The sequence below is a fragment of the Eptesicus fuscus genome, chromosome 21 (genome assembly GCF_027574615.1).
Source record: "Eptesicus fuscus isolate TK198812 chromosome 21, DD_ASM_mEF_20220401, whole genome shotgun sequence".
NCBI lineage: Eukaryota > Metazoa > Chordata > Mammalia > Chiroptera > Vespertilionidae > Eptesicus > Eptesicus fuscus.
The window spans coordinates 15,100,019-15,126,059 of record NC_072493.1 but is presented as its reverse complement, the minus strand read 5'-3'; the positions used below and the strand labels follow the sequence as shown (position 1 = coordinate 15,126,059).

Sequence of the window (26,041 nt, the reverse complement as noted above, 5' to 3'; positions counted from 1 at the left end):
AGGCTTAAAGTAAAAAAAGAGAATAAGAAAAACAAGTATTTTAACTATTGAAAGGAAGACAGCCTTAAAAAAAAAATAAAGCCTTAAACATAAAAAAGTGAAAACAGACTTGTCAAATTGAATCCAAATACATCTGTAGAAAAGAAGATCATCCATGGTGACAGGGTTACTTAGAGCTGCATCCTTGTTTAAGTGCTATTCATACTCCTTGTGCGTGATGTCTTCATTTCAAATTCAATTGGAGAGCTGTGCAAATCTAGCAAAATATTCTTTGGATTACAAAAACTATATAAAAAAATGAACAAAACCGGCAATTATGGCAGTATTGAAAATGTGCAATCCTTCGCCGAAATGAAAGATTCCAAAGTGACATTGTCCACAGAATTTATTCCACTGAAGCGTTCAGACAACTTGATTTAAATGCAAAGGAAGATGGAAGTGCGCACTTTCGTGGAAACATTTCTCTTTGTATGGATTTCGACTCAGTCATAAAAACAGTACGTAGCAAGATACCAAGAAATGCCTCAAAGAAATTTTCACAATAAAGTAAAAAGAAGACAAAAAAAAGATTAGTCTAAAAATTGTCTGCGATCCAAGAGCAAGCACGTGCCCCATGTCCAGGGGGGAAGCGGGGCAGCACTTGCAGCATTACTTCCTTTGTCTCCCCTCCCCCGCCCCCGAGTATTGCTGTGTTTCTGACCTTTGGCCCACCTGAGCAGGTGCGATGTCCTTCACAGATGTCGCTGTCCCCTGGCAGCTGGATGGGACTGCGGGAGACGGTAGGCAAACTCACACATCAAATGGCATCGACCCTCAGAACCCACCAGGGTCCCTGCCCTCATTCTGAGCCCATGGCCCAAAGCCCATTTTAAAACAAAGGTTTGGAAATGAATTGCTCTTTCTTTGACAAAATTTAAAACACCATCTTATTTTAAGAGAAGCTAAGATTAAGAGGAGAAGTGAGCAGTTTTAACCATCAGAGGCATGATGACACCCTGGCAAGATCAAAGGAAGGGAACAGAAGAAGAACATTGGAGATCTGACAACTACTTGTGGCAAATTGATATTTTTGACTCTTCTCACCCCCACCCCGAAAATGCCAGGGTGGGGCATGAAATCTACATCTTGGCCTGGCCAGTGTGGCTCAGTGGTTGAGAGTCAACCTAAGAACCAAGAGGTCAAGGTTCGATTCCCTGTCAGGCATATGACCAGTTTGCGGACTTGATCCCCAGTAGGGAGCATGCAGGAGGCAACCGATCAATGATTCTCTCTCATTGATGTTTCCATCTCTCCCTCTCTCTTCCTCTCTGAAATCAATAAAAATATATATATATTTTAAAAATCTACATCTTGAACTTTAGAGTTGTGATCATCTCATTTCTTCTCACAGATTCATCTCTTGGAACTACCGAATTACTGATACACAAGATAAATGCATATGATTTAACAAGTATTGCAAAGTCATACACTGACCTAGATCTTTAGCATCCTCCTTTTTCAGAAGATGTGTGCGAAGAGAAGCCAGGAAGCTAACACTGAGATTGTACAAACAAAGCTATGCACGATGTTACAGAATCTTATCCGAAAACATATTTGCAAAACACATTTGATTTTAAATAAACAGTAAAAGCAGTGGACTCGAACAGATCATAAATAGGGTTATTCAAAGATCACAATATCTTGAATTAGAAATATAAAGGGGTCATTAGAAATACTTAATTTTTCCAATGTTAAGAATCAAACCCAGAATTAAAAAAGAATCTTTTTTTATTTCAAAGGTTGCTTCTTATATTGAAGCTCATATTAAAGCAACAGTACAATGTTCATAAAATATAAGTGTGATGCCGTAACATTTCTTACATGTCAGAATACTGATATTTGTATGTATACTAAAAATAAGAACTTTAAAATTGTACAAATAGATACATTAAAAATGACATAGAAATAGGGCGCCTCTCACTGAAACAAGACAGTTATATCTGGCACGTATTAGTTTAAGATGAAAGTAGAAGCAAAAAGATTTACAAGAATCAGCAGTAACAAGGTTGATGCTCAAGAGACATAATTGTACATTGTATTGTACATACATTGTATGGGTTTAAGCTGGCTGAATAGTATATATTTCAAGTTTAAAAATGCACTACGTATAGAGTGTCCATAGTTTAAGGCGAAATTACAGCTCAGAACTGTTGTCCTTTCTAATTTTGTGGAAGCTTCTTTGACAAATAAAAAAAAAAAAAGGAAGAAAAAGAAGAAAGAAGGACTTAGATGTTCATAACACATACACGATTCCCCTTCATTGCAAGTTCACCGTTAGGTTTCTCCTTCGCTTAAATATTCCGTACGCCAAGTGGTTTCCCTCCAGCAAAGCTGATAAACAACTTCAACCTTTGCCTTTTTTGTGTGTGTGAGAAAAGGTACTTCACAGTATTTACCACTTTGATGTCCTTTCGGCTTTATTAAACGTATCCTCTCTGTAAAATGTTTCTAAGTTTCAAATGAGCCTTTCCTTGATTTAAAAAAATACCTGTTTCCATATCTCCTAGGTTCTCCAGAACGCCAGACACAGTTTTTAAGGCCAAATTTGTATCGTTATTGTTAAGAGTCGTCATCAAAAGTGTCTTTGGAACCGTACAAGTCCGCTAGTTTCTTAAAACGAGGTCCCCAGTTCTGTAGGTAGTCATAGTCCAAGTCTGAATCTGTGGTGGCCGACTCCAGGGAGCTCAGGGACCCGGCCACCGAGCCCCGGCCTTCGTAGCCGTAGATTTGGATGGAGTCATAGGGAGGGGCAGTGGGGTCATTGTCCGCCTCCTGTATTCTCGTGTTGATGAAGTCATCAACATCCACGCTGTTGGGCGCTGGCCGGAGCCCAGGTCTAGGCATGTACTGGTACTCGGGCTTGATGTCTTTGCGCGGGATAAACCCGTTGATGCCATCGGGATTCTGGAGGGTGGCGATATCAAAGGCCTCCGTGTCTTCCTCCCCGCCCCCTTCGTCGTCGTAGGTGATGATGTTCTCTCGGACATCTTCTTCTTCAAAGACAATGAGCGGCTCTTTCTTCTGCCTCCTCAGGGTCACAAACAACACCACGATGACTACAAGGGAGGAGAAGGCAAGTGAGAACAGGTGCAGCCCAGTATTCCTGGGTTCCCTGCCCAGGGGAACGCTGCTTCCCGCAAAGCACAGAACTGGGAACCCGTCTGTGAAAGGAGAGCTTTACCTAGAACCCCCACAGACGTGCTACGTGCCCTCCACCCGCTCTCCCTCTGCAGAACGCTGCCAGGACAATACGATATCCAAACAAACCGGCACGCTGGAGCTATTTTGAGCTTTTTACAAATGAGTCAGTCACTACTTGGAAGTCATCTTCCTAAGAATTGGGAGCGTTCTAAAATATGTGATCTGCAGCCTCTTAAACATGGCTGAGGCCAGTTCCTTTTGGCAAAGGGAGGCAGCTGCCTCTCTAGGTTACGGACGTGTCTGCTCACAGGGCTCAGGCCTCCCTTTGTATGGGAGGCGATGCCCTGCTCCCACCCAGAGCTCCGGGGGAGGGGTCAGCCTGGACCTACTCCCTCTTCATGAGAAATGGTGCTCTATCTTCAAACCACCGTACAGAGGAGGGAACGTTTATAAAGACCCCGAGAGACAAAGCTTCTCTTAGTTGATTGAATGGAGGAAAAGAGCATCATCTTGAACTCCAGGTGAAGGAAGGGATCCCACTAAGCTCAGGCAACATGGGCGAGTGGGCAGAGCTGCTTCCAGGGGAAGTTCAGGCAAGGTTCACGCTTTATCTCTCACCTCCTCCCAGGGGGCTTCTCCACTGTTCCATTAGGACACTCCCCCACACTCAGCAACACTGGAGAAGATGTTTGTGTCTGAATGTGGCAGGCGGTCTGAGAGCCCCCCAAACCCCCATCACTGAGATGCAGGGTTGAGTGCTTGCACCTGCCCAGACCGTACCCGGCCCCCAGCAGCTCATCAAGCAGTGTCCTTCCTCTCTGCCTTGTTCTTGACAACACTTTTGCCCAGACCACTTCCTCTCACTCGCTATGCTTGGCTGATTGTCTTATCCTTCATCCTGGAAACCTTTCCTGGCACCAGATCGAGCTCTTAGCACCTGCTTCTTGCACCGACCTGCTCCCGTTCCCACCATCATCATAATCCTTATCAGGTGGTACACAGCCCTGGCTCCCCAGGTATCCTGTGAATTTCTTAGCACTCTTTTGTGTCCTGCTTGCAATAGCCATCCATCCCAGCCTCTTTCACCCACTGGGAAACTCTTTTAGGACCTGACCAGTAAGATGCCTCTGACCTTTTGACCTTCCCAGTCAAAGTCAGGCACTTTCTATTCTTGTGCCCCCACCATCTTTGGTTCACCGCCCTATGTGCCTCTGTAGTTATCTGATCAGGTGTATTTTCCTCCATAGACGATGAACTTATCCATCACTGAGATCTTGTCTAGGTCTTCTCTTCAACCCATCCCCCCCAGGGCCAGACATGGGGCCTGGTACCCAGACAATCGTCAGGAACTCTCTGTGGAACTGAGCTCACTGGTTCTCCCCTATGTAACTGAACCCCATTCATTCATTCAGCAGCGAACTACACATCGTGAAAAAAGCATAAACTTGGTGTCAGACATACTTGCATTTGAATCTTAACTTTTGTCACTTATAGGTTCTGAGAAGCTGGGGGAACTGATCTACTCTTCCTGAGGCCCAGCCATGGTGGATGTTATGAGCCTCAGTACATGCCTGTTATCACAGAGGAAACCACAGATGGGAGGAAAGAGCAGAAGAGGGGTCCCTAGCCCAGTTTGTCAGTGCAGAAAGAGTTCTCAGGGTCCCCTTAAGCCCAGGCATAACCCCAGATATTGCAAATGCTAATTAGAGGGGGAGTCAAGACCCAGTTTCCGGCAGGGGACCTTCAACTTTCCTCCAGTTCCTCGAGAGTCCTTCACACACTGTCATTTGCCTCATGATTATTCTTTCTGCCTCTAATCATTCTCCTTCCTCATGTGTGGCAAAGCGTTGCTCATATACAAGGTCTCTGTTCAGATTCCTTTCCCGCAAAACCTTCTCTGGTGACCCCATGGCACCCCCAGGTGGCTTCTACTATTCAGTCCTGGGGTGCCTGGCAAGTTGCTTATCAGCCTTCCCCCAAACCTGCTCTAGCTGCTGGTTAATTTGCCTCCCTGTCCCCTCTCCCCCTGCCCACACACACACCATTCCATAAAATGCAGGAGCAGGAACTGCCTCTGTCTCAGATTTCACCCACAGCGCACAGCCTAGTTCTAGCAGCCAGTCTGGCCTCAGAAATATCTGTGTTTCAAGGACGGGCATCTAGGAAGGCCCTCCCTGCAGGTGCCAGGGGAGCCCTTACCCAGGAGAATGACGATGCAGGCCAGGATGGCGATGAGCGCACCCGTGCTCAGGCCGGCGTTCAGGATGTAGGCCTCGGCGTTGCAGGAGAGCAGCGCCCCATTCACGTCGCACCCACAGACCCTGATGGTGAGGGTGTTGGTGCTACTCATGGGAGGGATGCCACCATCGCTGATCACGATGGGAAGGAGGTACAGATCCTGCTTCTGCCGACTGAAGCCCCCGCGCCGGGCATACACCCCCGCGGTGTTATCTGTGGGAAGAGGGGAGACAGGGTGAGCTCTCAGAACCAGACCATTTGCATCACAGCCTGTAGGATTGGAGGGTGATCCTCTCATGTCCAAGGTTAACAGTCTTCCCCTCCTGTTCTGCAGTCTAGGTGTCTCGAGACGCTGCAGTCATTTGCTGTGATAGGAGCACAGTATAACCTCTGCAGTTTTGGAACAAAACTCAGAACTGGGCTCTTTCATTGGCAAGATAACCACACCCTTTTTTAGTTGGGTCTTTTCCTCAAATACAAGCAAGTGTGGGCTTCTACCACATAGTCTATGTTAGTGCAGGATGTAAATAAATACTTAAGCGAGTATGAAAACAAAACAAAACAAACAAAAAAACCCTTCTTTGCACTTTTCCTACTTCATGACAAGCCTTTGGCCAGTTTTTGTGTGTTTCTTTGTTTGTTTCTCAGAGATTCCCTGTCCACTCTCCAACCTTGCCCAAACTATGAACTCAATCATGAGTCCTAAAGGAAAATATCTTTGGTAAGAGGAAATACTTTATAAAACCCAGCAGCAGGGTTATAGTTTCTTTGAAAGTCAAGCACCATCAGGCACCCAATTGAACATGCCACCCCTCCTGCTTAAAACGATTCCAGGTTTTCGCTGCTGCCCACACAGCACAGCCCGCATGGACACAGTCAGCCACCAGAAAGTGCCTGAATCTGGACCTGGTCCTGCCTTCCAGGCTCACATCCAGCCAGCCCCTTCCCACCGGTCCGATCAGCCTGGCATGCTGGCATGCTGAGGTCACTGCCCCCAGGCACAGCACTCTTCCTTGGCCTCCTGGTCTCTTTGCTGCTCTAATGCTCCCCCCTCAACCCTCCAGCCATTCCTTTGACCCAGGCAGATGGACGCCTCAGGCCTCCAAATTGAATCCCAAAGTCATCTCTTCGGGGAGGCCTTTCTAGACCTTTCCCCTCAGCTCCTTTGTGACCCATAACACTGTGTATTCCTGCAAAAATTGGTATCCCGCTGCTCTGTCATTATTTGACATCTCATAGACTATGACCTTCTGGGAGAATAGGGGATTTTATCTGATTCACCGCAGCCTCCCCAGTGCTGGACACACAGCAGACATTCAATCAATCTTTGTTGAACAAATGATGTAACCATTCTGGGAAAGGATTGACCCAAATTCCAGATGTGAGCTTTTACGTGTTTCTCAATCTTTTGTAACCTATGCCCCAAATGCTACCTCATCATTTTCTCTGCATCTCTCTACACCCCAAAAATATGTTTCCCAGGTTGTATGCTGGGGTGCGGGGGGAAGGATACTGGTATGATAAGACAGTTGAAGTTTGGAATATGCTCCATCAAATTATACACACACACACACACACACACACACACACACACACACACACACACACACACACAGCTCCTCTGTGTGGCCTGCCTCCATTTGTGAGTTAAGAATCAGAAATTTATAGCAACATGAATATCATCACCGACACAATGGCCCAATAGCTAGCAGCTAGCAGGGTCTCAATGGATTGACAGTGCTATGAATTAGCTCTTGTCATAGGAAAAAATACCTTAGAATCTCAAAATCGCTTTGATATATTTTAGGTGAAAGGAAATGTAACATGTTCTCGGTGAGAGAAAATACACATTTAGGGATGAGCAGATACTCGAGGTAGCGCAGAAGGTAAGATATGTGCTCAGCTGTTGGCAAGCCTTGTCATGACAGGTCTCTGCCCTTCGCTGCCAACATCTCAATCAAGGCAGGCCCGAAGAGCTAGCCCTCATCTCTATAGTTTCTGAATTTTGTGTGATTGACATCCATGACTCTTATCTCTGGAGAAAAAAATTATATATACTGTGGAAAATCATGAAAAAGTTAACATAAACAGGTCAAATAAAATGTTAACTGTAAACCCAGTTTCCTGACAATTTTGACACATTTACTCTAGGGTACACCACTATTCTGTGCTTAACAATTAGAAAAGCATTTATATATCTATAATAAATTATTTCAAAATATATTATTTTTTTCCTTCTCATAAATTCTTTGGAGTTCAGTAAGACTTTTGCAAATTAAGTTACAATATCTACCCCCATATTAATGATCTGAAATGTCACTAACAACATCATGAATAAAAAGGAAAATTAAAAATTTAAGAAGGAAAGCACCATAGTAAAATTGTCTGGTTAAAGGTACCTCTCCGATATGGGTGACATCCCCAGTGTTTATCTATGGGGTCCCACCCTGTTAGCCATGGTGCTGGTTTGGAGACATTGTGAGCTGAGTGTTTTTGGCGCTTTAAACCTGTGGAATCCGTGATTTAAAATCTGTTCTTCAGTGTGCCATCCATGCAAGACTGTCCCTCTGGATCCCAGCAGGCCGGCTTCCACATGAAAGTAAATGAAAATCAAACACTAATGGGAACCAGGGATCTGAGCAGGACACCAGCGTGTGAATTCAAGACGCTTTTTACTGTGAACAGCTGAGCCCTCTCAGGCTCACTGAAACGATGGCACAGAAGCTCATCAAAGTACCCAGCTGACTGGAGCATTTAAATCTCTGAGGGACAGATCAGTAGAATCTCGAGAACTCTTGTTTAATCTCTTCTAGTCAAACATGTTTGACATATGAATGTTAAGATTAGCTCTAGAGGTGGGAAATAAATGGGCTGAGGCTCTCTTCTTGGGCATGTGCTAATTATACACTTTAGAAGAAGTCCTTTGTCCCATCTAGAGCCTCCCTTGTTCATCTTTAAAACGAGGACCCTTGCCTGGCTGGTGTGACTCAGTGGTTGAGTGTCGACTTATGTACCAGGAGGTCATGGTTCAATTCCCAGTTAGGGCATATGCCTGGGTTGGGGGCTCACTCCCCTGTAAGGAGAGTGCAGGAAGCAGCTGATCAGTGATTCTCTCTCATCATTGATGCTCTCTCTCTCTCTCTCTCTCTCTCTCTCTCTCTCTCTCTCTCTCTCTCTCCTTTCCTCTCTGAAATCAATAAAAACATATTTAAAAAATGAGGACTCTGGTTGAGATCAAGCATGCCTTAAGCATGGGATTGTCATTGGAACCAAATCATGTCATAAAAGTCAGTGGTTGTCCTCCATGTTGTGCTTCCAGAGGGCTCAGGGGTCCTACCAGAAAAAATAACACCCAGTACCGAGATCTTCCAGAGCTGGAGACCCGGGGAAGGGTGAATGTGGGTCAGGAAACGTGTTCCACCAGCCTGGCTGGTCACCTAGGTGCTCCATGTGGCTTGAGCAGATAAAATAGTCCCCCTCTAGATCCAAGTGGCCCAAGCACCAATGGAAGGATGTGCTTTCTTTTGGGAGGGACATTCCAGAGGATTCAGTGCTGCGGCCTGTGAGAGTCTTTCTTGTGGTCCACTCTGGCCACTGATCTTTCCCTCAATGGGCAGACACTTCGTGAAAAACAAATCTAGAAAATAAATGGAAAAAGAAACGCACTAACAATAATAACAGAACCCCTATTCTGGAAATCAACCTTGCATTTTAGGTTTGGCAACAGATTCTCTTTCATCTAAATTATTTTAATGAGCCAGCCATTCTCAATCTGTATTTAAGAGGGTCCCCTCACTTGGGACATACATGTTTCCAAGCTTTCTGGGTGACCCAAGGGAAAACAAGAGGTTCCATGATGACACATTTTCATGGACATGTCAAATTAACTCCATATTTAATAAAACGAGGCCAAAAAAGTCAAATGTATTTAGTTTTAAATTTCCACCAAGAGATTTCTTAGGGCCTTCTCCTTTATAAAGTTTCCAAAGAGCAAATTTCTTAGTATTTAGGGTCCAACAGACCTGGGTTTGAATCGTAAGTCATCTACAAATTAATTGCTTTGCTTTAGACATACTAAGTAAATGCCTTGAATTTCTATAGTCTCATCTAAGAAAGTAATAAATTTAGGGTTAAATTTGATTACATTCACAAAAGTATTTAGCACGGTGCCTGACTGTTGGAGATGTGCAGTAAATATTAATCCTTTTCTCGAATCTCTCCTTTTTGCAGTAGACTAATGAGGAAGAGAGGTTTATTGGCAAAGAAAGGAAAGTGAATTCCTGGAAATGTCAGCTTGGAAAGCAACTCACTGCCTACATAGAAGGCTCGTCATCAGGTAAGGAAACCTTCTGCGCTCTTCAGTCCTGGGCAGCATATTCCCAAGGTAAGAGAATGCTTCTCAAGCACCGCACTTTTTCATCTTGACACCCAATGTCCTCACCCTTGGCTACAAGCACATAACCAGTTCCATTTTATCCCCCAACTTAGGCAAAAACTTGCAAACAGACCATTAATTACTAGTAGATGTCATGCACAAGTTATAGTGTTCTATTAATGGGAAATAAATTCAAGATTCAAAATGTTATGTCTACAACCTGGACTGCTAATCATATGCTGGTTTTGCCTGTGCACTCTGTCATTACACTAACACAAGGTAAAGGTTCCTGATAATAACGGGGATGCAATTATAATGGTTATGAAGACAATGTGGCCCAATGGAGCGATACATACAATTGACATTAAAAAGGGAAAATATAGTTCTGGCCCATGTGGCAAGAGGTTAGAGTGTTGGCCTGAGGACCAAAGGGTCACAGGTTCAATTTCTGGTCAAGAGCAAGTACCTGGGTTGCAGGTTTGATCCCAGGTGAGAAAGGCAACCAATCAATGTGTCTCAATTGATGTGTCTTTCTCACCTCTCTCTCTCTCTCTCTCTCTCTCTCTCTCTCTCTTTCTCTCTCTCCTTCCCACTCCCCCTTCCACTCTAATAAATAAAATCAATGGAAAAAATATCCTCTGGTAAGGATTAACATAAAAAAAGGAGGGGAGGAACTATACTTGAATAACCTGGGACATTTTGGTGATATGCTAAGTTAAAAAAAAGCAGGACATTAGTTTCATGGTTTTTCTCCTCTGCCTTTCTTAAGAATTTCCCAATGTTATTAAAATTTCCAAAAAATATGATTAATTTATCTATAATTTACTCCTGGGTTCTTACACTGCATGCCGTGTTTTTCAACTCATGTATAATGTTGATATAATATATATTTTTTTACCTAATGGTTTCAAATTTCAGACTATTTTCTGAGATGAATGTCTTATGATTACTGGTTCATTGGATATGACTTTTTGTTAAAATATCTGGTTCATAGGATGTGACTCTTGATAGTCATCGGCAAGATGGTTTCCATAATCCACAAACTTTTTAAGGCAATGTCTTCAACTTTTGTTGATGTCACTGGTTATTAAAACTCATCATTTCATCAGCAAATTTTTAAAAAATAAATAAGGAAAATTATGATGGGGAAATAGTCCTTGATTGGTTACCACTCTTGTATTAGACACACACACACACACACACACACACACACACACACACACAACACACACACACCAACCAACACCAACAACAAAACCAAAAACCAGGGAGCAGAGCAAAATGGCAATGTGTGGGCACAGCCCCTGCGTATTAACAACTTGAAAAGAGGAAGGGCTGCTACAAAGGATTAGTGCATTCTGCTCTTGCCCTGGTGTCATGAGAGTGGCTTGATCCAGGGCCGGCAAGCTTCCCTAAAGCTCATAAGATGCTCTTTCTCACCATCTTACCACCTCTCCTCTGTCCTTCTCTGCCAGGATAAAGCTTCCCCATGGCCTGACCTGATCAGAGACACTGTAGCCTGTGAGAAAGGCCCTGGGGACAGCAGTCTTGGGGCCCTTGTTTTGAGACACTTAAAGACCTGAAGAACCTAGGCCAAGTCTTGCTCTTACTTTGTTCACTTCGGACCCAAATCTACCTCCTCTACCCTTTCTGCTCAAACCTCAAGAGACACAGTAGATCTATGTACCACATAAAAGCTCCCACACCCTAAAGGCAGCGAGTTGTGCAGTCACCAGCAGAATAATCATTATTTGATCTCTCTCCTCTGGGCCCTCTCTACTTTCCCTATGAACATGGCAATAGCACTATCGACATGATGGGAAATACATGCATAAGCACACATGTGAAATACATACGTAGTGTGTGTCCAAAGTCTTAGTGGAGTTTTAAGCTTTAATAATGTTGGAAGTATGCATGCTAAGCAATGGCATAAGACATGGGTGGATTTTTAGATTTTTTTTAATACTCAGGGTTGGGATTTTTGAAAAATCACTTTTAATTTTTGATGCCAGTATTTGCCATCTTCATTCTGAGGAACTGAAATAATAGATATTTCAAATGATATTTTTAAAGTTTGAGTTATTTATATTTGATGTTACTAATGCTTAAAGATGAGCATAATAGCTTGGGCATATATGTTTACTTCCTTTCCTTTCTGAACACCATATGAACTCTCTCCCCACCTGTAGTCAATGCACATAATTGCACATTTCAGTCTATAGCGATTGTTTGAATGTCTATCCTCTTCATGAGACAGTAATCTCCCTGAGGGCAGGGGCCTTACTTGCTGATCTTGGCCCATTTAGCGGTGTTCTGAGTGCTGACAGAATGAATAGCTGGATTATATTCCTTCCCCCACATCTCAGCATCAATATGGCTCTTCCATAGTCAGATCTTACCGATTCCTTAGCCTGCAGTTCATTCCAGTCTCCACCTCCTCCCTCTTCACTTCTGAACCCAACCTGATCAACACTGCCTATGTCTATACTGTGGATTGTGTTCCTGCTAAATAGCTTCATTGTTTATCTCGTTATTCTTTTCTATTGTTTATGTTGAGTCAGATTCAGCTAGGCAACATTTATTGAGCTGCTAATATGTGCAAATCTATTCCTCGTTATTTCTGCACACCTTTCCGCAAAGAATTCTTGAAACTGTGTGCAGAAAATATAATTACCCTTATTTATAGGAAAGGAAATTGAGAAACAAAGAGGGAAGCAATTACTCACAATCACATGGAAAACACAAAACTAGGAGTCAAACTCCTCTAGGTGTCCCTGTATTTTTGTTAGCACACAGCCATCCTTAGAATCCTGACACCATAGCATGTCAATTACATTGGTTCTTTTTTTTTTTTTTTACCAAATGTCCCCAATATGGTTATATAATTATTTGGACCCCCCTCATAGCCTTTGGGAAGATCCAGGTAGACTCAGGTCCCAGAAAAAGAAAAGAGTGGCTCCTAGAAACCTAAGAATTGTATGGCAGAGAGACCCACATTTAACACCTATTCCCACAGCATTTCCTGAAACACACACACACACACACACACACACACACACACACACCCCAACATGCAAGAGGCAAAAAGAAATCTACCATTTTCTCAATATTTTGCAATGAAGCAAATGCTGCCATGAGGTAAATTCTAGAAGAAGCTAGTTTCAATGTGCTCATGAAAAAAAAAAAAGTGTTTAACCCAAGACTGAAGGCTGTAATATCTCCCCACTAAATCAAGGGTCTGCACTCCACTGGGGAGAGATGATCATGATCTTTTCATTATCACTTTAAAACAGAGGGAGGGGCAACCTATGATATACAATAAACAGCATTGTAGGAATAATTGCTTATGTGTGTGTGTGGATAAGATATCTAAGTGCTGTGAACTGTTTGTTCATTGTTACAATAGATCTTTCATTGTTATAATTTATCACATCCCTTAGAATCAACTCCCCTTCCACTTCTGTTTGGGATCATTTTCTCCTTGGTGATGGGGAAGGAGAAAGAAATATACCACCTAACTGTTTCTTGGTTCAAAACCTCTAAAGAATTCAGTGGGATATAAACATTTATGATCTTTTAGTGAGCTGAGAAATCCCAGGAGTTAGTTAAGTCAGTGACAGGAGGAAGCCTTGAATGCATAACGTGTGGGATCCATCAAGGAGAACTATGGCTTTTTTTCGTCTGGATGGGGAGGGGCGGGTTCCCAGATAAACTGTGCTCTGCGTTGGACATACTGCAGCAATGAATTTCAGGCAGGAAAGGAACATAATTATTTACATAGTGAAAATGGCAGGGCATTAAAAGACATCTGCCATTCTGATCTGCCAAAAGCAATTAAAGGGGGGAAAAAGTTCCACAGAAATCTGCTTGGGTATCTTCAAATAGTGAAAGTGAAAAACCAGAGGCATATTTGAATGTTATTTGGTGCTGCTCATAAAAAAAGAAATGTACTTAGTTTAGACAAAAAATAGTAAAAGGGAAAGAAAAGGAAAAGATGCTTGCCAATTGATCCAATCAGGGTGAATCTTGGCTGTCTTCCTTACTCAGCCAAATCTGTTTGTCATGCAAACTTTTTGTTACGTTTGTGTTTTTGAAGTTCAAATGAAACTTTGAATGTATCACGTATCAGAGCTCATTCGACCTGCAACTGGCCCATCTTAGATATGATTCTTGCCAAATACTTTCATGTGAAGGTCATCTCTCGCTGTACCCAAGCCCTGGATATCCAGGGTAACTTTATGGAATTATCAATAATGCATGGGTGGAGGGGTGGGTGATGTGACATCGACTCCTTTGGAACATTCCAACATCAAAAGATGGGTTGTCTTTTTCAGCCTGAGGCTTATATCATGACATAATCATTTCTTTCATAATAGTAACTAATCTTTGAAATTTCCAAAGCACATGACATGGTATTATTCCATCCGCTCTTTGATTTTAACTCTTGCATTTGGTCAACTCACTTTTCTTAATGTTGGGATGATGCCCCCACTGAGCTCATAGTCTAGTGGGAAACAGGCATGGAAATAATTGCTTAGAATGCAGGGTGGTAAGAAAACTAAGGAGCACAGAGGAGGAAGCCTCTAAGATGGGCTGGGGTTGGGGACACCTAGAAGAGACTTCGTTGACAGTGAGACATGGAAGAGGAATAGGCAGAGGAGCACATTCCCACAGAGCAAAGCACAGATGGGTGAGAGTGCGGCGTATTGGGGAGAGTACAGGTGGTCTGAAGTTTCCGGAGCTTAAGGTTCAAGGTAGCAAGAGAAAAGAGACAAAGGCCAAGTTTATATGGATGGAGGGAGATCACATAATTCTTTGCTATAAAGTGCCAGTTAAATCCATAGGAGATGGCTGGTCAGTGTGTCTGAGTGGTTGAGCGTCGACCTATAAACCAGGAGGTTTCGGTTTGATTCTCAGTCAGGGCACATGCCTGCGTTGTGGGCTTGATCTCCAGGTAGGGGATGTGCAGGAAGCAGTCTATCAATGATTCTCTCTCATCATTGATGTTTCTCTCTCCCCATCTACATTCCTCTCTGAAATCAATCAATATATATTAAAGTTGTTTTATTTTTTTAAAATATATTTTACTGATTTTTTTACAGAGAGGAAGGGAGCGGGATAGAGAGTTAGAAACATCAATGAGAGAGAAACATCGATCAGCTGCCTCCTGCACACCCCCTACTGGGGATGTGCCCGCAACCAAGGTACATGCCCTTAACCAGAATCGAACCTGGGACCTTTCAGTCCGCAGGCTGACGCTCTATCACTGAGCCAAACCGGTTTCAGCTTAAAGTTGTTTTAAAAATGCATAGGAAATGGAGAGCCAGAGAGGAATTTTAATTGGAGCGGCATTTTCAGGTATGTCTATTAGTAAGGGCTTGTTTAAGTGGTGGCAAGACTGGAGTCAGCCAGGCCTGTTTGGGGGCCACCATGACCGGCAGGCTCCTCTGTGCACAGGTCCTTCATAGCCATTATCAAAATTAGCTGAACTTTCACAATATAACTAACTTAGCCCCAAGGGCTTTGAGAACGCCCTGGACACTTCCAGGCCACAGTACAAGAGAACAACTCATTTTTCCATGATTATGGAGGGACGGAAAGAAGAGATTGCTATAGAAGAACAGGGGAACACCCAGCTTTTCATGGAAGTCACAGTGGCACTAAATGTGGAAGAGCCATCAAGGGCGGAGTAGGTCAAATGAGACAGGGAAGGTGTTTCAAGTTGTCTAAAGGGTTACACTTTCAATTTGTTGACTTGAAAGTCCTAAGAGTATTCTTGTTATTATAATAGAAACTTATTGGAAGCTCCTAAAATTGCCCCTTACTGCTCAAATCAATAATCAGTGTTTTAGTAGCCAAGTAACACCATGGTCTGACAGGCCTTCAATGTTAGTTGAAATATATCTATTTTGTATTGGGCAGCACTCAGCCCCGGGGTCCTGGGAACCTGGGATGTGGTCCAATTATGCCAGCTTTCTGTATTCTAGGGCCTCTGTCTCTCAAAATAGCAGCTCAGCCCATGAATTAGATGTGCTGTAATAATTGACAGTTCTTAAAATGAGATTAATTATGTGCTAAATATTCATGTATTAATATTAAGACTGATCCCCTTCTAGAGATAAAATGTTAAGACAGATGTTTAATCTCTAACCCTTGCTCCTTCCTCTCTACTTTATCAAATGATCATTGTTTAAAACAAGAGGTTTAGAAATTAAAAATATTAACTTCAATATTAGGATGTTCCCATTCAATTAGATTATCCAATCATTAGGTCAAAAGACAAATTCAAACTATCTTATTGTTAGAATCCAAAGTTGTGATAAAAATTGGGCATTCATTTCTTAATAAAATAATGGAAAGGAAATTCCCTTAAAACACACATATTAACTATAAATGGTGAAACTCTAGAACTAATATTCCTATTTAAGTAGCAAGTAAAGTGAGAATATCCATTATTATTGCTATTATTGAACACATATTGTAAAAGTACACATTTATCCAATTAGACAAAAAATAACCAAATACTAAAAAAGAATGAAGCAAATTCTCATTAAATTTTTACACTGGTGTCTCCTTAGGAAACCCATAGAAATCAGCAGAAAAGTTGTATCACTTTAGAACAATGACCTAATTAAAATAGCTGCAGTTTGTACTAAAAGTAGTCACTTGAAAAACATAAGTTAAAAATCCACTTCACAACAGTATCCAAATGTAAAGTAGCTAGCCATACACATAATAAGAAATGTGTAGAACAAAATGAAGGAAGCTACAAAACATCCCTGATGGAAATGAAGAAAGAACTGATTCAATGGAAAGTCAGACCATGCCTCTAGAATGGAAGAATGCTTTTAAATATTTAGTTCTTAAATTTAAGATAAACTCAATAAAATTCACAAATGTACTTTTTAGGCACCTTAACGTTAATTCTACATTATATTTACAGGAACAAGGAAACCAAAACTTAAGAAAGAGTACTAAAATAAAAATAATATGGAGAACATATACATCAGATTTTAACATATATGTGTATGCAACCATTAAAGAGAAATACAATACCAGCACTAGAGTTAAGTGGAGAGAATGCGAAGAATTGAAAGCCCCCCAAAATCAGAGATGATGATAAAGATGGTATTACAAAGCCTTTAAGAAATAACAGATTATTTCTTAAATGATATTTAGGAAATGGGCAACAATTAGAGATTGTCTATTTCATATGAATAAACGCTGGAAACGGGGAGCATGATGGATAAGAAGGGAAAAATAGGCGAATGTTGATATCCATTTGGGATAAGGAAAGTCTTGCTAAGGATAATATTAAACAGAGAAAAAATGATATAAAAAGTGCACCATTTATACTTGAGAACACAGCATGATTAGAATCAGAAGGGCGTTGAAACATGGAGGAAACCTATGAAACAGGTTCCACAGCTCAAAGGTCAATAGCATTAAAAGATGAAGAACTTCACAAATCAAGTACAGACTAACGAATACATGTACAATTCCAAAACTGGGTGAAGGCCATGAATAGCAGATTTACAAAGAAAAAAAATTACCAAGACTTATTTAAAACTTCTAGCTTTACTAATCATAGAAGAAATTGATATTTTAAAATGTGATTATATTTCACCTATCAATTTATCAATGATTTAGCAAAATAATATCTAGAGTTGGCTTGACGGTGAGGAAATGGGACCTCACCTATGTTACTAAAGATTATTATAAATATTTCTGGTATATAGTTTGTCAACAAGTATCAAAAACTTTTGATCTAGTCATTCCACTCCAGGAATTTAGCCTAAAAGAATAATTAGATATTTGTCAAATGTATGTGAAAATGTACTTAGGCGTCCGCCCGGCGTGGCTCAGTGATTGAGCACTGATCTATGATCCAGGAGGTCAAGGTTTGATTTCCGGGTTGTGGGCTCCATCCCCAGTGTGGGGTGTGCAGGAGGCAGCCGATTAATAATTCTCTTTCATCACTGATGTTTCTACCTCCCTCTCCCTCTCCCTTCCCCTCTGAAATAAAAACAACATATATTTAAAACAAAGAAAAAGAAAATGTACTTACGTAACAGTAGTCAACTGTTAACAGACATTCTTAAGGTGGAAATTAGGAAGCTATTTAGAAGAAGATGTTGACATAAGTAAGTGGGGGAAAACTGGATGTGTGTTTTATGACTGCCTTGTTTAAAGATCAAAATATATGCCAAGCCGAAACCGGTTTGGCTCAGTGGATAGAGCGTTGGCCTGCGGACTGGGGGGTCCCGGGTTCGATTCCAGTCAAGGGCATGTACCTTGGTTGCGGGCAAATCCCCAGTAGGAGGTGTGCAGGAGGCAGCTGATCGATGTCTCTCTCTCATCGATGTTTCTAACTCTCTATCCCTCTCCCTTCCTCTCTGTAAAAAATCAATAAAATATATTTAAAAACAAAAAAACAAAACAAAACAAAAAAAATATATATATATATGCCAAGGGCAAATCTGGAAGGGTGTACAAAATATCAGGATTATTTCTGGACACTATATTACCATCAAGTTATTTTATCATTTAAATGTTTATTTGTTTGGATTTTCTAATTTTCCTTCAAGGAATATGCATTAATTATGCCCTAGAAGAAAATTATAAAACTCTTTGCAAATTTATTTTACCACAATGACGATGGCTATGATTAAAACTGAAGTTGAAGTAAAGTTTGTCTTTGGTTCACACTTTCCCTGGAAACCTAGATTGATTAATTGAATTTCAGGTTCTACCTCTTCTGAAGACTGTTATTATTTGACTACAGGATAAACAAAGGTTTTGCAAAAAGAATTAACTAGAAAAGACATGAGCTTTATATTCGTAATACACTGTGTTATGCTCACTAGCGAGAACCCTACGACTACTCAAACTTTTCCATTATTTCACTCATTGGCAGCATGAACTTGAGCCTCTGAAGCTTCTGATGTCCATATCCCTGCCTCACCTAGAAAATGAGGATGAAAATATTCAACATGCCCACCTCATAGGGCTGTTTGAGAAATTAAGTGAAACAATGGCCATGGGAAGGTTTTATAAATTCATGAAGAGCTAGACAGATGAGAGGGGCTAGTCTCAGCATTTCTTTTGCTTGGCTCATTCCTTATCCAGTCCATGTTTCTTGTGTTTTTAGAGATGCCATTGAGTCTGACATTTTCAAAGTAAATGCATCTCAAAACCTAGGCGGATCAGCTCTTCATCTGCCCAAACAGCACCCTTTTCGGTATTAACAGCCCAGGAGGGACTGAAATGTTTATCCCCATTGTCTGCCTGCAGACTTGTCTCCGAAGCTGGGGCTGTAGAATGGAGCAAGATAAAAGGAATGAAAAGATTTGTGTGTATGAAGATGGCTTTCTCCCTTATATTTCTAAAGAAAGACAACTACCATATGATTTCACTTATATCTGGAACCTAATGAACAAAATAAACTAACAAACAAAATAGAAACAGACTCATAGATACAGAGCTCAGACTGACAGCTGTCAGAGCACAGCGGGGTGGCGGCAGGGTGAAAAGGTGAAGGGATTAAGCAAAGAAAAAAACAACTCATAGACGTAGAAAACAGTATGGTGATTACTGGGGCAGGGGAGGGTTGAGGGGAGGTAGAAGAGGGGACAGAGGCGATAAATGGTGAGGAAAGGGACTTGACTTGGGGTGGTGAACACATAATACAGTATACATAAGGTGTATTATATAATCGCATACCTGAAATGTATATACTTTTATTAATGAATGTTACCGCCATGAATTCAGGTTTTAAAAAGATGCCCTGTGCTTATGTCAAGTTTAGGCAAACACAGTCCCAGATATTTACATGGCATAATGAAAGTAAACACTCAAGGAGAAAGAACTGATGCTTTTACCCAGGGTGATATAAACCATTACTGCTTGTTTTCTATGGAAAACAGTCTCAGCCGAGAAATCTGGCAACTCAGTAGGCTATTAATAGGATGTGGAAAGTGATTCCTCCTTTTGGATTACTTCAATATGTAATTACTTTTAGGATCTAGTAGAAAGATACTCTATTAAATGATAATTATAGGACTGCATTTGCTTTAAGGTTTCATAATAGCTCTAAACATGGGAGTTTTCATTAACTGTTGGCCATAGTTAATAAAGTCGTTTTTCTTAAAAAGTAGCAATTTCCTGCAAAAGTGGTGGCTCCAATCTAGGATGAGACTCTTATAAGAAAGGGGACACACAATGGGTGGGCTCATCTGTGGGAACATAATCTCCTTGAAAATACAGGTGGCATCCTTGAAGCACGGGGACAATGTGACATACTCATAACCCCCCAAAGAACAGTATGTCTTTTGTAATGTTTCAGGGAGTTAACAGCAGCCGAGTATTATTGCACACATAAAAGTAAGGAAGACAAGGCCGATGATGGAGGTGACGTTGGCACAGCGAGGAAGTCTAAAAAACACCTGTTGTTTTAGGGGGTGTCAGGATAAACTGGGGATGTAGGCAATACATCCAGCAATGAAGCTCAGATGAGAATTGTGGGTTATACAAACACAGATAGTTGTCTGACCACAGATATTAGAGAAGACAGGCAATAAAAGAGGTGGTAGCATTTGAGGCATGTGAGAACACCAGCGTTTCCTGGACAACCATGTAGATCACCTCACTAGTGATAAAATTTTTAGTTGTTTGTTGTTGTTTTTACCATCATAAAACTGACATAAGCCTAGGCTGAAACAATGTAGTTGTGTAGCAACCCAGGATGGGCAGAAAATAATTTGGGAATTAAGAACATTCCAAGAGTGGATTCTCAGAAGCTCAAAGATGCTCACATATCGTAGAAAGTATTATAAAACGCTGTGTGTGCCATCTTGTTCCCCTTAGCTCAGTGAACATTTGTGTCCATTACCTGCCAGGGTCTGCCTTCTCTGGAGAGATGCACCTTCACAAAAGGAAGCAATGTGCTCCTCGCTGAGAATCACTTATCTAGCCCAGGCTTTGCAGAATTCTCTCTTTATGGAGTTTAAGGCGCTCACGCATGCACATGAACCAAAGCCAACAAGCACAAGAAAAACCTCAGATGAAATATAACATTAAAGAGCTCCAAGTAATGTTTCTATTTTGAAATGATGGAAATCATTTACAAGGGGAATTAGAGATTGTTTTGTCCGGTTCCTTTGAAATACATATCTCTCCCTCTAACTTCCTCCACACCCTGACTGTCCAGAGCATGTCCACCGAGAAATCAAGGCATCAGGAGAGGAATCTCTGCCACAACACCTGGGCCGTTGTACCCCAGAGTCTCATTTAAGATGTGCCTGATTAAGAAGGGCTGCATTTAAATGCTCAACTCAGCCCCGACCGGTGTGGCTCAGCTGATTGGGCGTCGTCCATGCACTGAAAGCCTGCTGATTTGATTCCCTGTCAGGGCACATGCCTAGGGCGTGTGCGGGAGGCAGTCCATCAATGTTGTGCACTCACATCAATGTTTCTCTCTCTCTCCCTCCCTCTCTAAAATTCAATTAAAAATATTTAAATGCTCAAATCAATGCAAGAAGTAATAATAAAATAGGTCAGGTCATCTCCCCCCAAATCCAAGTGGCATGGGGAACGCTCCTGTGCTCTAATAATCAGCCCAGCAGGATGCAGTGGCTCAGGCTGCAAGCTCTAGTCTCTGCGTGCCTGGGTTTAACATCTAGATCCAACTCCTGTGCAGCTGATTGACTTTAAATTTTTTTCTTTTTCAATTACAGTTAACATTCAATATTATTTTGTATTAGTTTCAGACCTACAGCTTAGCGGTTAGACAAGCATACAAAGTGTTCACTGATATTTCCATTATCCACCTGGCAGCATATGTAGTTATTACAATATTGTTGACCATATTCCCTGTGCTGTACTTTACATCCCCATGGCTATTTTGCAACTGCCTATTTATACTTCCCAATCCCTTCTCTGCTTGTAGCTGATCGACTTTGAACAAGTTACTTGATAATTCTGCACCTAATTTTCCTCATCTTCTAAGTGGGACTAATAATAATAATCCTTAGCCGTGGTGGGCTGAGAGAATTCAATGGTCAGAGTGTGGGAAGGGTCTTGGCATGGTGTTTGCAACATAGCTGCTGGCATTTATGATACCGATAATAGTGGATAATAAGAATGATGATGAAGAAATAATAATACTTATTCGATTAATTTAAGGTCCTATAAGCCTGGCCTCAGTCACCAAGAAAGCAATCAATGTATAGCCTAGCACACAGCCAGCACATAGCTGATGAAAACTTATACACTCAGGACCACCTTTTATTCCTATTTCCAATGTTGGCGTTTGTCAGCCTGTTTTACAGATCTGCATCGTCATAGGTTTATTGGAACAGCTGCAGACCAAACTAGTCTGGCCGGGAGTCAAGAAACTTAGTTTTTTTATCCTGGCTCTGCCACCAACCTTGTCAAGGGACTACATCCATTTGGGTCTATACAACACAAACAATTTGAAGACTTTGCCCTTGCCCTGGGAAGCAGGAAGCATTTGCCTTTCCCAAGTTTCCTGTGGCCACAAGGTGCCTTGTCCATGCCCTTCCGGTGGTCATCCCGCAGCCACGTTCAGGGACCCAGCTCTGTACCCATCACACTGCATCCCAACTGTGCATGGAAGAGAAGGCCAGCCGAAAATTTCCATTGCCTGGTAAACTTGACCTAATTTGTTTTAATCTCTACTTGATATGAACATTCATAAAGCCACCCTCCGCCCCCTAGGGTTCACCAACCTCTGAAAAAAAATATGAATGAAGTTCTTTGCTATTGACTCTATAAGCTTCCCCACTTGGTTTTGCCACCGCTTCATGATCATCAAAGCCAACAACAACAAAAGTAAAATACCATCATACTCACTCATTCATAGGCGCCAAATGAGCCCATGCCTCATAATAAAGATGGCATTATGATTTCTTGTTTGCTCTTCACCAGAAAGGCATTAATTATTGAGATGAGGGAAAATACTTGCGCTCTGCAACATAAAAGCCATCTATTTCCCATTTCTATGTCTCTGAAGGCATAGGAACCTTGGTACGAACCTCTGTTGTCTCTGACCGTGAAGTTTGGATTGTGAATGATTTCAGGAGGCAGACTGAAGATAAATCTTGGTCCATTGGCTGTGTCATCCTTGTCATCTGCACTAATTGTAACAATCGGCTGAAAGAGAAAGGTGGCCCATAACTAAATCATGCTGACATTGTCATATCATTTATTTAAAAATTCCCGGCTGGCTAACAAGCCTGGTTTTAATCAGAGAACACAGTTTCAGAACTGAACTGAGGCTCTGAAGCTTTCTTGGGTAGTGAGAGGTATCTCCAGGTGATGCTCTCAAAAACCAAACTCGGCCCAGCCAGTGTGGCTCAGTGGTTGAGCATGGACCTATGAACCAGGAGGTCACGGTTTGTTTTCCGGTCAGGGCACATGCTTAATTCCCAGTGTGGAGTGTGCAGGAGGCAACCTATGAAGGATTCTCTCTCATCGTTGGTGTTTCTATCTCTCTCCCTTTCCCTTCCTTTCTGAAATCAATAAAAAGATATTAAAAAAAAAAACAACACACACAAAAACCCCACAAACTTGTTTCCCAATGCCTTGCTCGTAGCCAGGGGAGGGGAAAAGCCAAGGTACCTGGTTAGAAAGTGGCTTGGTCTGGTCACTCTCACAGATGAAGCCTTCGTAAGGGGCAGCGAACTTGGGAGCGTTATCGTTGACGTCCAGGACCCTGATGGACACGGGGACTTTGGCTTCCTGATGCCGGTTGTCTAGAAAGAGAGCGTTCAGTCAGTGCTAGGCAGGAATGCACGTTGGTCCAAGGTTACTCTTAGGAAGGAGTAAGCGCCAGCCACTCCTCCAGGCAGTGCAGGGACAGGCATCGTTGGCACAAAAGCCATCTGAAACCGGAAGTATGCTGGGACCAGGGTGAGGGGGATGCTCTGGGATAAATGTGAATATTAGTCCAGGAAGAGCCACTTTTCTATTTCTTCTGACTCTGATGCTGAGGTTATTTATATTCTAAATGCTTAGAATACAGCCTGCCATCCCTGAGTATAGTCCATAGCAGTGGTTCTTAAACCAGGGTTCCCCAGAGCAGCAGCAGAACCACCTGGAAATTCCTTGGGAATGAAAACACTCAAGCCCCAGCCCAGACCTACTGAACCAGAGGCACTGAGGGAAATCTTTGTTATAACAATCCCTCCATCATATTCCAACACATGATCAAGTTTGAGAACCACTGGTCAACAGGTAAACAAGACGCCACAAATCTTGGTTCTAAGGATTCTGCTGCTCTGGGTTTAAACAAAACTGAGTGACAGGATATAGAGAGAAATCCTTCAATGAAGGACATGAGTGTCAAGCTGCTCAGGGTAATCAGCTCCCTGGCCAAGTCTGCACCCAGAGAAAACAAAAACTTCTCTATGTCTTTACTTGTATGACTTCTTAGATAGATAACCAAAAACAAATTATAAAGATGGAAAACATGTTTATTCTATCTCAGCTGTCTGTCCCTTTCCAGAATATGTGGAATCTGAAGGAATAATAATTGATAAAGCAGAATCAAAGCCCTTAGGAAAACACTTACGGATTTCTGCCGCAAAAACAGAGATGTTGAGCCAGGCGGTTTCCTCTCTGTCCAGAGGTTTTGTAGTTTTAATAAAACCATCCTCTGGATTAATAGTGAAAAACCTGTCCAGGTCAGTATGCCGATCAATTGAATACCTAAGCAGAATGCAAATGAGGCAATTAGAAGAGGCATTCCAAGCAGCTTAATATTTAAGTATTTTCTCCATGCTATATTTAAAGCAACTTTTCCAATTAGTTGCTTGAGCTAGGTGTTTTCTTTTTAATCAAATTTACTTTTCAAACTTTGTACATGAATCTTTTATAGAAATCATTTTGCCGCATTAGAATTCTTTATCCAGTGCAATGAATGAAAGAGCTGTTTAGCATATTTGATTGAGAAGCGTAATGCCATGTTGCATATTTCTCCAGATTTACTACAATCACCCACCATCTGAATATTTATAAAAGTGCATTTTGGGAAGTCGGTCTGCCTTGCTCCCAAATTACTCAGAAAGTCATAAATGTATCAAACCTTTGCCAGATTTTTGCATGAGATATTAAATAGTTTTACGTTTATCTAAATTTATCAGCAAGGATCATTTATGGTCCAAATTAAACCTTTTTCTCATTTAAAGAACAATGTGAACTGCATTTTGAGCAGATCTATTTAGCTTATTTGCTTAGTTTTAGGGGTCCTCAGGTAGCTCGGTTCTGAATTCCAGGGTGAAATATGCAAAGCAGGCTTGGCCATTCATGTGGAACATTCACACTGCCCACACTTTAATGACCCCAAACTGTGCTGAACAGCACAACTACAAGGTTTCAGCTACGTCTGTCCACTAGAAAATTTATTTTGTTTCAAACAAAAGACAAAATAATTTTCAAAATATTACTGGAGTATATTTATGGCAAGGTGAGGTCGGAGATGGGGCAAGTGGAAGGGCCGTTATTGAGGTAAAAGGGAAAGGGACTTTCTCAGGGCATGCGGAGCTGTAAGTATCAGAGTCCTGGCTTTCAAGAGTCTGCTGAACTCTAAAGGCCCTTCCTGCCCTCCCCCACACGGACTCCAAGTGGAGAAGATGGTCATGTCAACTTGGGTAGCATGCTGGGCTTCCTAACTGGGTAGTTTCCTGTTCTTGGAGGGCTTAGCTGTGTTTTCCTGAACTTTACAGAATACCTATGCCCGAAGGCATTCATCGAGGGCCATACAACCGCATATTAGAGGTAGCAAAGCCCATGGAGGTCACAGGGTGTATTATCTTCAATTTACAAATGACGGGATTGGCCAATGGCCTATTTTCTGGTTTCTGGGGGAGCCACTGTTAGAACCTGGATCTTCCGATCCCAGATCCTGTTCTTTGCAGGAGAGAGGGACCATGTGCATCAGGAAGCACCCCCAGGAGCTTATCGCTGGTATCACGTGACTGCACAGCTCCCTGTGGGAATGGCATGATCAGTGCCCTTCCCCAGAGAAGAAACGGTAGACATCACACATCTCGTCGATGTCAATAGAGGATTAGCAACTGAGCCCTCAGCAGAGAGCCCTACTGAAAAGGAGGAAAAATAATAGAAGATGTTTTGTCTCACCACCAGGAAATTTACTGTCTAGTTAACATGATAAGACACAATTGTAGGAAGAAATGGAAGGATTCCAAGCGTTATTCCATACAAGTG

At 41.9% G+C, this 26,041-nt stretch overlaps 1 protein-coding gene across 1 annotated transcript in view; it reads right to left on the bottom strand.

Annotated features, from left to right (window-relative positions):
• Positions 1-1,755: 1,755 nt before the first annotated feature.
• The window catches only part of CDH11 (cadherin 11), a 140,254-nt gene continuing 115,968 nt past the window's right edge, over positions 1,756-26,041 (bottom strand). The window contains exons 9-13 of the mRNA XM_008139873.3: positions 24,387-24,523; positions 23,435-23,568; positions 22,849-22,966; positions 5,380-5,631; positions 1,756-3,095 (exon numbers count right to left, since the gene is read on the bottom strand). Coding sequence (XP_008138095.1) covers positions 2,599-3,095; positions 5,380-5,631; positions 22,849-22,966; positions 23,435-23,568; positions 24,387-24,523 — 1,138 coding nt within the window. The 3' untranslated portion in view covers positions 1,756-2,598. The remainder of the gene's footprint in view (positions 3,096-5,379; positions 5,632-22,848; positions 22,967-23,434; positions 23,569-24,386; positions 24,524-26,041) is intronic.